Genomic DNA, 15812 nt, shown 5'->3' on the forward strand with positions numbered 1-15812 from the left:
TTTTTGATTTGGAAAACCCCATATTTCAGATCTTCTGAATCAGTCTATTTTTCAAATACATTTAAAAAATTAGAAACAAAACAGCAGTTTGCTGATAATATATTTCTGCCACCTCAGCAGGATTCCTTTGAGAAGTTTGTATTAAACATATTATCTAGACAGCAAATTGAGATAACCCTAGCATGTGCACAGCCTAGATGTTGGCAAGCTTATCCCAAAATTTGAATAACATTTAATCCTGTTAGTGGGATTTTGCCAAGTACGCACTCCTCATTTTCTACAAAATGAGCACAAAAAGTGTGAGTTCTAATCATTCTTAAAAATATATGAAAATATATCAGGATTCTCAAATTTTGTGGTCAATTTGCATGAATTGATGCCCAACGTGCCACATGGTAAGCCTTTCTGATCCAGTTGGCCAATCAATAACACAATAACACAAACCTGAAAAAAGTTTGCAGATACATGCCAACCATTCTGTGAGATCATAGGACTTGATCCAAGTCCTCTTAGTTTTCCATTTATTAAGAACATGCATGTTAATGGTATGATAGTTTTGTTTTCTTTAAACTAGCTCTGCAAGAGGTTAGAATTAGCTAATTACTTCCAGTGTTCACTTCTTAATAACAGTGGCACTTGAGTTTTTAAATTGCCTTGCAGAGAACTTCTTTCCTTTCCTCAGAATGTTTTAAAAGTTTTCTCTAACTGTATGCTTGCAAGCTATCATGTTGCTCTAACAGGTATGTAGTCAACTATTTCTAACTCCTAGTTATGCCCATTTTAGAAATAAGGGCATAAAAAATGGGAAGCATCACCATTCTGACTGGCCTTCCTCCCTTGGGTCTGGCTGGAAGAATACTTCATCTTCCATATCTTTAAATCTATGAGGGATCATTTGTATTGAGAAGTTCCATGGTGCATCTTCCTCTTTGGGCCATCAGTGAATCTTCCTCTCGATTATTGTTAAGCAATTTCTATATTTGTCCTTGAATTAATAAGACTAACATCACCCAGTCCAATTTAAGTTTACCAGACAATATTACCATACAGTATTGCAGGCTAATTCTGCCGTCTGCCAAGAGTTCGACTATGACCGGCTCAAGGTTGACTCAGACTTCCATCTTTCTGAGGTTGGTAAAATGAAGATCCAGATTGTTGGGGGCAATAGGCTGACTCTGTAAAACTACTTAGAGAGAGGGCTGTAAAGCACTATGATGCAGTATATTAAGTCCAAGTGATATTGCTCTTCATTAAAATAACAGATCTTGAGCAATCACTTGTGTCTAGATCATAGGTTGTATCAGCCATTGTTATCGCCTCCACTAAAACTCTTGTCCCAATTCTTTTTGCTGTTTTCTAAGATTCCATCTTTGATGCCAGCCCAATAGCATCCTCCTATGGCAACATCTTCCAATGAGAAACAAAACTAAATCAACTTCCAACCTCAGCTTCTTTTATCAAAAACCATTACAATAACTTTGGATGTTTGTGATAATACATGGACAAGATGCCCATGGATGAATTTGTCTATCATTTTAAAAACATGTGGTATTTTTGTTGCAAAATATGGATTTAAAATTGCTGCATAAAAAGAATATCTTAACACATATCAAACATAGAATATATACACTTTCCTTTAACATAAAAAATGTCATGCTGAAACAAGGTTCATATAGAAATTGTGGTGGATTTGAAGTTGGATAATAAAACCATTAGAGGTACTCTTAAAAGTTTTAAATATAACTTTAAAACACATGTTATATTTTTGAATTTAACTTTCAGCAAAATTACTATAAAATGAAATGTATGTGTATAAACTAAGCTGGACAAAAAAACGTATACTGTTTAACAGACAGCATGGTATTGCATTTATCTTGTTTTCAATTGTACAATCATTACAGGAACTGCATTGGTCAACATCAGGGGTGTCAAACTCGCCGTGTCACATGATATGTCGCAACATATCACAACTTTTTCCTCCTTGCCGAAGTTGGGGTGGATGTGGCTTCTGCGTGACGCATCCAGCATGTGGGCCAGCTGTCAACACTAACATCGGATGTTTTTGCTTTGATAAGTTAGGGATGCAACCATTTTCTTCTTATGTTTTAGAGTTAGATGATGCTGGGGGGCAGGGGGGAGGAATGTGCATGAGAACTTAGATAGACATAATAATACTGGACTAGGGTGTGAACCAAGGTTAATGAAATAAGAGATGATAAGAATTGGCAGGGCTGGAGAACTGGAGGGAGAGCCTGCATTTCAAACTAATTGGAGAATGTGATTTATGAATGTTAATTGGAGGAGGGAATTGTGCTTTGATACTATGTGCTCAGGGGAGGGGAATCCAGTTTTTGGCTTCGACTGTGTTAATGCCGATGCTATGCTACTCAAATAAAGATTCTTTAAGGTAAACAATGCATCGAAGTTCTTTGAAGAGTTTCCTTTTGATGTATGCCGATTGGTGTAACATTCAAAGTGACAATAAAGTTATTATTATTATCTGTCGGAACCATGACACCGGCAGTTTGACACCCCTGGTCAACGTTATCCTGTTAGTCATGGTCAACTCCAAGTTTAAAAACTGCCTGTGCAAAATGCCTTTTTTGGATAGCTCCTCTTTTCCCCCACATGGACCTTGATAATCTTATCTAACAGATTCCCAATGTGCTAGATATCCACTATATTTTTCCACTGTGCCCTAGCCTCTAAAATACTGTATAACACAGGTTTTCTTAGAAATACAAATGGTGCCTAGATTTAACCAACTGTTTCTGGTCAGTGGAATGATATAGAATGTTCAGACAGTTGCTTATGGATGCAGCTGAAGTTGCTGGCCCAGAGGTTTGCCCTGCAGCACCTTGTATAAGAAAACGATCTATAACTTACTGAGTATAATTGATTTTAGGCATGCCCTTGTCATAAGTAGATAGACTGAATCCTTCCAATTCCACATTCAAATTGTTTTTAAACCAAAGTTTTAATGTTCTTGCTTTTGCATATTAGCATCAATTTAATAAAATTATATTAACACAATATAGTAACATTTTCTTCCTTTGTATTTCATGAAAGTGTCAAGAAAGATATACAGCATCTGATATAAGATTCTGTATTCTTAATCGATTTACGTTACTTAAAACTGTGACACAACTAAAACCACCTCATTTCAAGCACATAAGATACTTGTCAGTGATATTAACAAGTTCGAAAATAAAACCAAAAATGTCATTAGTTTGCAACTGTATAAGCACTCTGAAGAGATACTAAACGCAGTGTTTCTCAACCTTGACAATTTTAAGGCATGTGGACGTCAACTCCCAGAATTCCACAGCCAGCATTGCTGGCTGTGGAATTCTGGGAGTTGAAGTCCACATGCCTTAAAATTGTCAAGGTTGAGAAACACTGTACTAAAGTAACTAATTGCTCAAAAGAACCATTAATTCTCTGGAATGCAAAACAGAGAAATAACATTTTTATTACAAAGCTTTAAACCCCCTCCCACCAATTTATGAACTGTTTGCAAGGTTTGCTGAGCTGTGTTTTTTTACTATATTGATTAAAGAAATGAGGAATAGTTTCTAATAAAATACCGATTTGATGTAAAGATAATTTTATAACATCAAAATGAAGAGAGGCACGGTAACATCAGCATATTCCATACTGAAGACACTGGTTCCTGGGAAGTTGCATCAAAGTTTATATAAACTTTTAGAATCATTCTGCTGAGAATGGAGGAAGGGAAAAATTGTCTTTGAAATTCCAATACCACCAGCAGCCCCCCAAAAAAGTTTTACCATTTATATAAGATAATAGGTGGGATGCTTCTAACAATGGGAACTAAAACCTTTCTATTCCTCAGCTTGGTCCCAAATTACAGTGAATCTAATCAGTAAAGCTGTTCATTTCCATGTATTGCAAATTGACAAGACAGGAACTCTGAAGGTGGGAGAAAGATTTCCAGCAAAATACTATTTGCATCCTGCTGGCATCGGCAGAAATTTAGATATAGTGAATCCCACCCCCCTTTTTGATTCACACAGCATTATTAACCATCCTTAAAAGGCACAGAGGCTTCTGCAAAAGTGATAATATAATTTAATCCATTTTAATAGAGGAAGAACAAGACCTTGAGTGAATGTTTTTGTGTAGGCCAGCTGCATAAATATGCATTTATTAGGGAAAATATGTAGATTATCTTTTCCTTCCACGTAAGTAGATGGATCATGCTGGCTCGGAATTTTAGTTGCAAAATATCCGAAGGGCATCAGATTAGAAAATATACATTTTATGAACAGATGTGCAATTCTGAAATTGCTAAGATTATTATCACACATGCTTAAGCACTGTACGCAAAGTGCAGCATGAGTTTGAATAGTAACAGTTTTAATGTATACTATTAAGTGATTCAAACAAGGATTTTTTTCCCTTTGAAAAACTTGTTTTCAACAAATACTCTTATTTTTAACCCAAAGTTTTAGAGGAGGGGGAAATAAAACAGGGTAGAAAAAAGGCAGAACAGAGCCCATATAAGATTAGATAATAAACAAGAGTACAAAAAAAGCAGCTTAAAATAAAGCTTTGCAAAATATTTGTGAGATAACTATTGTTCTTAGAAAAACTGATTTCCACTCCCTTTTTATATTATCTTTTATTTTTTATTTTTTTTTGCTAACAACATAAAGCAGTTCTAATCTGCAGCCAAAGAAGTGCTTTTTGAAGAACCAGAGGCCACATAATCAAAACCGTATGCATAGTATCATATTAACTGTGAAAATAAGATTCTGAAAATTGTTCAAAAAAAATAGTTGAATGTGGAAATGTTCAGAACAAAACTCTCTTCCATTTATTTGGCTTAGAAGAAATCCATAGCGGTTGGTCTTTTCTTAGCTGGAATTATAAGAGACTTCTTTATTTGAGGAGTTTCCATCAAAGAGCCAGAGGAGGACTTTAGGACCCCATGGGGTGGTTTTTGCTTAGGATTGAAAGCTACCCGGGAGCCTCCCTCTGGACTGACTAAGATACTTTTGTCTGTCTTCTTAAATTCTGTAAAGCAAAAGATTAGAAAGAAAAACATTACATGTCTTGTGTCACCTTGTTACTAGGAATGTAAAATACTTATGTGTAAGTGAAGGGAGACACACTGAATCCTTCTAATAGATGCTTTTTTTATTAGCAAAAGAGCCTCAGAATGCAAATTAATGTTTATTTTTAAACTATTCTTCACATGCTACTTGAAAATAGATGGGATCTCAGCGGACCAAAATATGCTTTTAAGCTTCTAGCAAAATACACGCATTGCTGCCATTTTAACAAAACCAATGCTTATGCAATAAGTCTCTGACCAGCAAAAACTCTTTTAACATTCAGTTTATCACGCAAATGATGTAATAACACAGGCCTTTCAAGCAAGAAAGAAAATGTCTTACCAGCAGTCATATTCTTATTTAATCCAAAGGTAACCTTTTTGGAGCTGGAAGATTGTAGCTTGCTTAACTAAAAGACAAATATAGTTGTTTTCCTGGGCCAAATCTGTATTGCTTAAAGTATTTTTCAACATCTTTATTAGAATATTGAACCAAATCACAATAAGTTACAAAGCATCAGCCAACATACACTATCATCCAATTTGCCAATGTCCTGCAAGTGGCCAGATGGCCCACAGATCAGTTTGCAAAAGCCATTCTAAAAGCAGTACGTTTGTAGAATTGCATATTTAGTTTCAGAATTGAGACTAAACAAGCAGTCTTTAGAGAACAAGGACTCCTATGAAGTGATTCATCACAATCCTATCTTGAAAAATGCCATTGTTTAAAAAGAACTCAAACTATCATTCTAAACATTCTCAAGGTATAAACTATAGAAAGGTTATCATACCGGCATGGCAGTAATGCTTCTTTTAGATTTTCTAAAGAAGGCTGGCTTTGGTAAGGCTGTCTTTTTAAACTTCACAAAATCATTCTCCACTTTTGCCTTTGTTTTCTTTATTGGAAGAGCAATACCACCAGTTTCCTGCAAGGAGAAAAAGAGCAGAAAACATGCATAACATAGTCAATAAATAGCACATAAGGTTTATGTTCACCTATTAAGAATTCTTTCATGCCTCCACCCCTCCATTTTATTTTTGTACAGCCACATTAAATACCAAGTTGAGAGATAGAGTTATAAATCCAGCAATAGCTACATGAATGCCTTTCCATGGAAACCAGTCTTAAGAAATAACATGCATAGTCTGCTTCAGGGAAGTTAAAGAATACAAGATAAATATTTTGGAAAGAGCAAAACTATGTTCTTTTTCCAAATAAAACAATTTTATTTAGGATTTGGAAATAAAATGATTTACATTTAAGGGCATGCAAAATTTGTTCAATTTAAAATGTGACCTTTACGTTTTTTCCTTATTTCTCCAATCATTCACAAGCAAACCTTGCTTAACAGATGAAAGGCATAAATGTAGCCCTGATGAAAAAGTTATCTAAAACCAAATGTTTGGTCTTCCTTTAGACCTTTGTACACACCAGATGAAGACTGCAGGAGATATGTTGGGCAGAATCATGTGCTATTTAGCTTTGCCTGTTTGTTTTCTTTTAGCTCTCATGTGGTTCAGAAGCATGCCTTAGTAGGGCTGATGTTACGGCTTTTATAACAATTTTCCTTTCAGTTAGCCAACTGATTAGCCTAAGGATGTAGAATTTTAAATTAAAATGTGAAATTACAGCATTAAATTGATGCTGTTTTATCTCTAACCAACTGGACTAGAGTAAGAATGCTCTTTTTTCCATTTCAGAAAATGGATTAAGAAATTTAGAAAATGATTTAGTTTGTTAAATTCAACACCTACTTCGTTCTTCCTCTTCTTGTTTTCAAGTTCATTTCTTTCAGTGGAATTTGGGTCTTTCTTGACTTTTCTTTGTATTTTCAAGCTAACTGCTTTCTGTTTGGAGCATGTAATCCTCCCCAAATTCCCGAACATTTTTTTTCTCTTCAACTTGACTTTCTGGAGCACAATAGGTACTGACTCTACAAGGCATTTTTTCTCTGGCAGATTAACACTCTCTTCAGAAAAAAGCTTTCCAGTGATTCCTGGCTTTGATTTCTGCTGCCTCTTCATAATTTTACCAGTGTGGCCTCCTGTAGTACAATAACTAGGGTCCTCTTCAGAGTCATAATTCTGTCCATTCTGACACACAATTTTTATAGGAACTTTTGTTAGGCTCCCATTTTTGTGGGGGGAAGGCTTCTTTATGCCATTGACTAAACATGTCAGTGACTTCAAGGAAGAATCATCACCAAGTCCTTCAATGGGAATCACCGAAGCAACTTCATTGCTCTCTGTACTTGAAGACTTCTGCCGTTTACTGATATCTGAGGATTTGTTGGCTGGATCTGGTGTTTTGGATTCAACTCTGACTGGTCTATTCTCATTATTTCTAGAGGACACAAAAGTACCAGCTGTCTGACTGGATTTTCTCTTTCTCTTCTTCTTTTTTGGTAGCCCTGTGTTGGCCTCTTCTTCCTCACTATCATTCTTTTGGGTTTGATTGTTGTCTGTCAAGAAAAATTAAGTGATATTAAGTTGAATAGCATCTCTCGTGACAAGTTGATAAGAGAAGTCTACTTTTAAACGAAGAGAAAAATATGTCTGATTATAAAAACCATGTTTAATCCTGCCATTAACTCTCATTTAAGCATTTTCAGATAGTTTGTTTAACCATTTGGGGAAAAGATTGATTTGAACCCATCATGGCAAATGGTATGCCTTTAATACGTAGTATTTTGTGTTAGCAAGGATCTTGGCAGCTGTGGATGATTATGATCATTATAATGAATTACTTTCACATCCAAACTCTTTATACTTATGGAAAAGCTCTGGGCCTATTCAAACAGCTCTGTGGCTTTCAGTCAATACTTACAATCCATTAGCAAAAGCCATTTCTGCCAACTTCTGTGGGCACTCTATTACAAGAGTTATATTTAATACGCAGTACTATTATTGACAATAAAGTTATTACTGCCTGCTTGTTACTAAGTCATACTGAGTTCAATAGGGTTTCCTTCAATGAAAATAATTATACTAGCAGCCTAAATTAGCAGATTATATGAAATTGTCTGTTTTATGCATAATGTTGAACCATAATATAATTCATTTTTGGTTTAGTGTAGTTGGCAGACCCACTCATCATGCCTTAGTGCTATGGCTGGTTCAACAGACCTCTGGCTGGTTCAACAAACAGTGATTAAAAATAAATGCTTAGTGTGATCAGGAAACAAACAGATGTCTTTTTTTTCTACCTTTTTTTCCCAACTGAGCTTTATCTAAGGGTTTGCCAGATTTTCTTTTCAATTTCCTCCTGCTGAAGCTATCATCATCCTCATCTGTAGAAACATCTTCAGGGAAATCATCTTGAGGGAAACTCCCTAAAAAGGACATTCAAGCCAAATATTCTTGAGAAGATTCTTCATCCACCTGAACATCAATACTTTTTTTTTAACTCGTGCATGTGTTTTATCATGAATACAGTATTTTACTAGCAAATAAAAGCATTTATTCGAATAAGATGGGAAGGAGAAAAAGTGAAATCAGTGGTAGGTAACCAGGGCCCCAGGCTTAATTGCAAAGAGCCTTATATCATTTAAGAGTGCTGGAAAGGTTTACAGTGCTTGTAAAATTTAAGCAACCATATGTTTATCAACATTAACATTTTAGAAGTCATTGATCATAGACATAAAATTTGAAAAATAAAGACAAAATCAGTCATCTAAATAATCAGAATGTTAATATTCTGCAGTCAATGCTATATAAAATATCTCTGTACCCAAACAATATAATGAACTACTTGTTTTTTTATAATACAATAAAACAATAGACCACTAGCAATTTTCCATCTTAAAAGAAGCCTGATAGGAAGGAAGAGTAGAGGGCAAAGGAACTGGCCTCACATATTTTTGCACTGACTCCACCAACTGTAGTGACTATGTGGCTTTTCACAGAGGGGAGAAAAAGTTCTCAAATTCCAGCTGTAAATAGAGCTGTAATCTGATTTAGGTGATAATGGAAGTCCAGATCAGGTACCAGCATATTGCCAGAACTTAAGAGAAGCTAGAAAAGGTGAGACTTGGTTTGTGCATGTCTGGGAAACCACCAGGAAATCCTAGGGCTATAGAGTTGTCTAAGACAGGGCTTTTCAACCAGTGGTACGGGTACCACCTGTGGTACATCGGCACCTGGCAGGTGGTACGCGAGCATCCTAGAAAAATGGTAGCGGGGGAGGGGAATGAGTTGAATCGGTGGCAGCACCGCACAAGCCTGAGTGAGAGATGGCTGGAGCTGCAGGGCTGTCAGGGCTCAGTGGAAGCGCCAGGATCAACGCCAGGCTCCAGCTGATGCTCAGCGCTGATCCTGGTGCTTCTGCTGAGCCCAGAAGAAGCGCCGATCAGCTGAATGTTGCAGCATCTCCAAGGTCTTGTGATTTACATTCAGATGCTTGGCAACTGATTCATATTTATGACGGTCACAGTGTCCCAGGGTCATGTGAAGTGACCAAAACCTGCTGCAACCACCCAGCAGATGGGGGGGGGGATAAAAACCAAACACCCCCCCACCCCACTCCTACTGCCAATCCTCAACAGAAATGCTCACAACAATGAAAACCTTGGACAGGAGGAAGAGTGCGGCCGGGCGGGCAGGCAGGTGTCTTGCTCGGCTGTGGCTTGGGGGGCACTTTTTTCAGTGCCATTGTAACTTCGAACAGTCACTAAGCAAACTGTTGTAAGTCGAGGACTACCTGTACATCAGTTTTTTCCTTTTGGGGGGGGAGGTCATCAAGTTTTTGACACCTTGCTAGGCGACTGGTGGTACTCAGATATTGCCATGTTCTAAAAGTGGTACAATGGGTGAAAAGGTTGAAAAGCCCTGGTCTAAGAATTCCAAAATTATGTCAGAAGAATGAAATGGCAAATACTCCCATGGTCACTATATGGACATGACCACAAAGCCATCAGAATTAGAAAATAAATCAAGAAAGTTTACTTTCACTTTTGCCTTAAGCTTTGATGTGGAAAATCATGATTATTCCTTCAAAGGACAACAAATCCAACCCTAGTGTATATTTTCTACTCCCAAAGGCTTGAACAAAATAATGCAGTTTTACCTTCTGCAAGATCTTGAAATCTGGAAAAAGAAGTGAAAAGAAATTATATTGTTTTAGTCATTTGCAAACCTTCCATAACAGAAAGTACTGTATTTATTGCTGCTGAAAAGTAAGTTAAAAAAAAGAGTGAACTTAAAGGCTAAGAGAAAAAAAGGGTGCCCAGGGAAATCATAAGAATGTCAAGAAACATACTTTTTAACCAATTTGTAGAGGCGCTTTCTGTTAAAAGCAGGTGTGTTTTTTCTGCTGCTTAACTCAAAGATTGTGTTGGCAATTGCTGCATAATCAAACTGTCAAAGAAAGAAAGCAACGTAAATCAGCCTTTTAATAATCATTTCGTTCAAAAATGCTAAAATGTTAATATCATAACACCATTCTTTTCTCTTTTTATTTACCATCCAAAATATGTACTTTTTCTCACTAGTCTAAATTCACTCAAATTCCTTCTCGGTCCCTTCATCACAGCTTGAATCCTCAACAATTAAAAAAAAATCACAATAAGATTGTGCAATTTAGGAAGATGTGGACCTTCACTGTTTATGAGCAAATATATGCTCTATTGCTCAAATGGCATGTTCCTCAGAACTTGAAGTATATACAACTTATAAATACCAAAAAAAAAAACCCCTCATATTGCATTGGTAAAAAAACTGATAGCCAGCTTGATTTAATTTCCAGGTGTTGAAAATAAAGTAGCCAGTGCAATTTATTAGTTTTAAATCAGAGGTTTTCAAACCCTGCATCAGTCTTCCCCAACCTAGTCCCACGATTGCCATAATTCTAGTAATTAGAAAGATCTAAAACTAGTATTGTTCGCTAAAAGTGGAGCCTACCTGAAGAACTGGTCCAATATTAGCATCTATATCTTCTGAAATATTACCATGTGCCTCTGAATTTGGAGACAGTTGATTTGACAAGCCCCTGCCTATATTATAAAGAAAAAAACAAAGATAAAAACGAGGTGTCAAGAGATTGAATGGATGGTTCCTATTCACTTTAGTCCCACTCACTCTTTGCTTTATGCTGCTCATCATGGGAAAAATATTCCCTGCCTTCATTTAGCTAATGAAGCTGAAAATCGCCAAGAAAATAAGGTCCTGTTACTTGTCACTGTATGACAAAATCTGTTAGAGGACCTTAGAGATCATTTGAGTATGTAATATGAGGAAATAAGGAGAAGTCCTGATATATGAGAAAACCTCTCCTTTATGACTGAATACAGCTTATAAATAGTGTTTTCAGCAGAGATAGTATATCTGAAATCAGTGTTTGGACCTGGAGGAAGTAAAAGAGAATACAGCCTTTTATAAATATTGGATAGAGGCTTGTTAGAAGGCAAACTAAACTTTAAATTCTGCTTAGAAAACAAACAGGTGTCAGGAAGTATCTCTCTAGAACAATGGATTCTTTTAATTTCTATTTCCTTCTAAATGAACTGGAGCCTTTTAGATTCACAGAACTTTCTGTATAGTGCTAACAGAAAGTTCTGTGCAGAAAACACTGGAATAATTTTTCTAGATGTTTCCAAAGCAAGTGTTAGGGACACCAGATCCTCACCTCTGTCCATTTCTATATCTTCTTTGTCACTCCATTTCTCGTGTTCTGAGGAACTGTCAACATCACTGCCAGTTTCTAGTTCTTTCATTAAATCTTCGATGGCAAATGGGGACTGATCCACAATGGTTTCAAAGATGCCACAGATTATGGCTTGCAGCATAAGATGACTGAACAGTAAAAAGATTGGGGGGGGATATAATTAGGGAATGTGGTTAGTAGATCCTCTTTGTAGCCTAACGCTTAGCTTAAACAAGTTCTGAGTCATTCGGAAAATAAGAAAGGAAAAACTGACAATCACATGATTATAGTTATCTAATCTTCCGAGGTGTGCAGGAGGATCAAGAACAATCATGTCTATAATCGCTACATAGAAATGGATGTTGTTGCTATAGTTACACATACTTTCATTTTGAGGTATGTTTAAAGAAAAACCTGTATTTCTCTCATAGTGAGCATGCTGCTATCTCTTCACAATAGCTTTTCCTTTGTTCTGCACTCCCATTCAGATTTTTATTGACTGTTTTTAAAAAAGCAAGTTAATATAAATATTGTTAAGATTTGAACATACTCCTTGGTCCTTGCAAGGATTTTGCAGAATGGTTCAATAAACTTAATGTTCTGGTCTGCTGTGAGCTGTAAACATAAAATACAAAAAATTAATTCAACATAATCTTTATCAGTCAATTCTAAAATCATTATCCAAAATCCAAAAGATACCCAAAACTGAAACAACTTATTCCAGAAGAAAAAAGAAATAACGAGAAAAGTAGAGTTTATTTGGAATGATTACATAATCAACTGAAATACTTTCAGAATTTTCAGCAATTCTTAATCTGTAAATTGTTATTTCAGCATTTACTGGTACTGATATTAGTACAGCAATGACTTTGTACTACTTCTAATATAAATATCTGAAACCAGAAAAAATAGAAAAGACATTACTATTACCCTCACTCCTTGCACAACTGCAGTTTATTATTTATATATAGTAGGGCAGCCCGAAAGGGCAAAGCACTACCAGTAAAGGAAAAATATTTATTGGCATAAGATGTTCTAAAATAAAGAAGAATTGTTAAATACAATATATATATGTTTTAAATATTGTTACATATAGCTACAGATAAGCTGACTCTTGAAATTTACATTAAAATACTGTATAGTATTACAGCCATAGGAATCAGGGCATTGTCACACTTCAGTGAACACCTTTTGCTGACAAGGTTTGTTTGATGAAGCCTATGGATTTGTTTTTACTTAAAAAATAAACAATAGGGAAAAGAGAGAATATGTTAGATTTAGAGGTGACAAGCTATTAAAATGTTGTTGTTTTTTTACATACAGGGGTTAATGGGTAAAGTTAACTCTTTTCCACACTTGTTTCTTTTCTGTTTCAAGTTTTATTTGCTTTTATTTCTTTCATGTATACAAAACTAATTGGAAACCAGGGCGCCGTTCACAAGATAAAATAAACTGAGCTTTAGATAGTAAAAATTTGACACCACCGATTTCAATATATTTTATAAAGAAGTGTGGAAAATGAAAATATTGGCTATTGTTGTTTTATGCAAGGTTTAGGCCCAGGTAAACTAAACCAGGCCTCATGGACAAAGTATTGAACCAAAGTCTGTGCTATGCTTAATTTTGCAGTTTGCAATTTTACTTTACTTAATATGATTTTGCTAAGCTTGCTTGTTTCAGATATATTTAGAACATAAAGTCTGGAACAGTAAGAAATAGGGAACTTAAAGTAGCTGATGGATGTGGGTTCCAATGTACACAGACATATGTGGAAAGTTATGTTCAGCAGAAGGTCAGCAGGAAGTCAGTAGAAAGTCAGCAAAAGTGAGCAGACCATCTGACTACAGTCTTTGAACGAGAAAGGGTATAAAAAGTTGGGTCTGGACCTGATTGATTTGCCATTGGCCTATAGCTATCCTTTGGAGTGCTATGTCAGTGGACCTCATTACAATGGGTTATTAATGTAAGTGATGCTGTGTTTTATGCTTGCTATGTTCCAAATTATTAGCAAAATAAACCTCTGAATCTTAAAGTAAGAATTATTGTTTTGTGTTGCTGTCTCTCGTCTTTTTCATTGGGTTTTTCCACGACAGAAGTAAAGTGTAATAATCTTTCCCTAACTTGATGCTTTTCAGATGGAGAAGCCTAAATGTCATGTAATTTACTACTGACCTCTTTAGCTCCAACTTTAGCCAGTTCTTCCAGATAGATGTCAATGAAATGCAATTTAATACCAATGGGAGCATGGCTGTCTGGATGCATAACTTCCATCATTAACACGTTCAGAAATCGTTCAATTAAACTGGAAAGAAATGTAAAAAAAAGGTTAGTGGCATAGGCTATTCAGTTGCATTACATCATATAATCTTTTGTCAGGTCCCAAAAAGTGCTCACCTAAATACATTTGGCAAAGCATGGACCAGATGGTTTCATCTCCATGTAATGTAGGAACAAGAAAAGCCCGAAACTGAAACGGGACCCAAATCTCTTACCAGTATACGCTTTTTAAAAATAGTTAGCTGAGAAGACCTGATTTTAATACTTCATTTTAAAAGGCAATCCTATATCTTGTATCACGATTTCACTGAGCAGGATACGTATCATAATTAAAATTGAAGAGCTACTGTATTTTATAAAAAATATGTAATTGTACACTTTAATGGCAAAATTAATGCAACTTCCCCGCTTGGTTTCAATTGTGTGTCTTCTTTGATATAGAATAATGGGAGGAGTTATATACAGTAGTGGCCAAAATTGTGGAAACCTTTTGGGAAAAGTGTATTTTTGAGGTTTGATGGCTAATAACACCACTTTTTTTTGGAGTAGTACCATAAAATTATATATCAATGGAAAGATAATTTAATCAAGAATGTAATGCAACATAGTTTGTTCAATTATCTGTACTGTATTCTATGAAAAGTTATAGCCAAATAACCAGAAAAAGGAAACACAACTTGCTTAGGTTGATATCAGGTAGCTTTCCTTCATCTGATTGTAGCCAATGAGCATATTTAGAGAGCCAATCAGGTGTCATCTTGTTTTGGCAATGAGCCAATCAGATCACAGTAGGATTCAGTTATTGATGTCATGTATTGAAGCTGAGAAGAGGACATTTGTCAATGTGTTATGTGATTACTATCAAGTTGTTGGGGTTTTTTTTCTTTCATTTAGTGAGCTTGTAAAACATAATAAAATTAAAGTAATGGTGCAAAGAGTTGACTGGTTGCCCAGAAAGCGAAGTAAAATAGTATTATTAAGTGAACAAGGCTACAGTTATAAAGAAATTAGAAGAAATATTGGTGGAAACTTAACCAAAGGTGGCATTTCTACTGTACACTTTTTCCAAAAGGTTTCCACAATTTTGGCCACTACTGTATGAGGGGGGAATTAAACAATGAAAGCATAGTGTCTTGGATTTTACAGGTTGTTGGAAAAGTACTCATTCATTTTGCCAGATGCTAAAAATAACAGAAATCTGAAGCAGAATGCCTGTACTAGCAAATGCAACTGATATAAAATCTGGACGAAGAATGGTCAATAAAGCATTCTTGGTTGTCTATTTTATCTTTATCTGTACAGTTGTCCATGACTTACGACCAAAATTAGCCCAAAATTATGATAGTTAAGTCATTGTGGTTGCTAAGCAAGATATCCATATGCCCATATGCCCCTCACTCAACAACTGTAATCTCAGCTCTCCCCATTGTGGTCATTAAGTGAAGTACAGGGCACCTCAGGGTGGGGGAGGCCCTGGGACACCTGGCACAGGCCTGCATTCTATTTCAAGACCAGGCCCCCACAACAGCACTTCACCAATTCACATGTGGCCTGTGTTCCCAGGCCTCCCTCACCCCAAGGTGCCCTTTGCAAAGCTTTTCACCTGCTAGATCCCCACAGAACCTGGGTTTGCTTCCCACCTGGCTGAGTCCTCACAGGCCTCAGGTCTGCTTCTGGTCCTATTGGGTTCACACTGACCTCAGGCCTGCTTCCCACGCTTCTGGGTCCCACAGTTTTGGGCCTCCTTGCTGCCCATCATGCTTTCCTCCACTTACCCGTATTTTTCGCACCATAAGACGCATCTGACCATAAGAC

The 15812-nt window shown here is 36.2% G+C and overlaps 1 protein-coding gene across 2 annotated transcripts in view; it reads right to left on the reverse strand.

Annotated features, from left to right (window-relative positions):
- Window positions 1–4658: 4658 nt before the first annotated feature.
- The window catches only part of RRP1B (ribosomal RNA processing 1B), a 23456-nt gene continuing 12302 nt past the window's right edge, over window positions 4659–15812 (reverse strand). Inside the window, exons 6-16 of one of the 2 annotated variants that reach the window (XM_015814745.1) lie at window positions 13893–14022; window positions 12271–12335; window positions 11703–11869; window positions 10979–11070; window positions 10338–10435; window positions 10146–10165; window positions 8287–8412; window positions 6836–7542; window positions 5872–6006; window positions 5424–5490; window positions 4659–5040 (exon numbers count right to left, since the gene is read on the reverse strand). In XM_015814745.1, the coding sequence (XP_015670231.1) occupies window positions 4850–5040; window positions 5424–5490; window positions 5872–6006; window positions 6836–7542; window positions 8287–8412; window positions 10146–10165; window positions 10338–10435; window positions 10979–11070; window positions 11703–11869; window positions 12271–12335; window positions 13893–14022 (1798 nt within the window). In that variant the 3' untranslated portion in view covers window positions 4659–4849. The remainder of the gene's footprint in view (window positions 5041–5423; window positions 5491–5871; window positions 6007–6835; window positions 7543–8286; window positions 8413–10145; window positions 10166–10337; window positions 10436–10978; window positions 11071–11702; window positions 11870–12270; window positions 12336–13892; window positions 14023–15812) is intronic. The other variant, XM_015814752.1, reaches the window with a different exon arrangement.

Source organism: Protobothrops mucrosquamatus, unplaced genomic scaffold, assembly GCF_001527695.2.
Source record: "Protobothrops mucrosquamatus isolate PMUCROS unplaced genomic scaffold, P.Mucros_1.0 scaffold_93, whole genome shotgun sequence".
NCBI lineage: Eukaryota > Metazoa > Chordata > Lepidosauria > Squamata > Viperidae > Protobothrops > Protobothrops mucrosquamatus.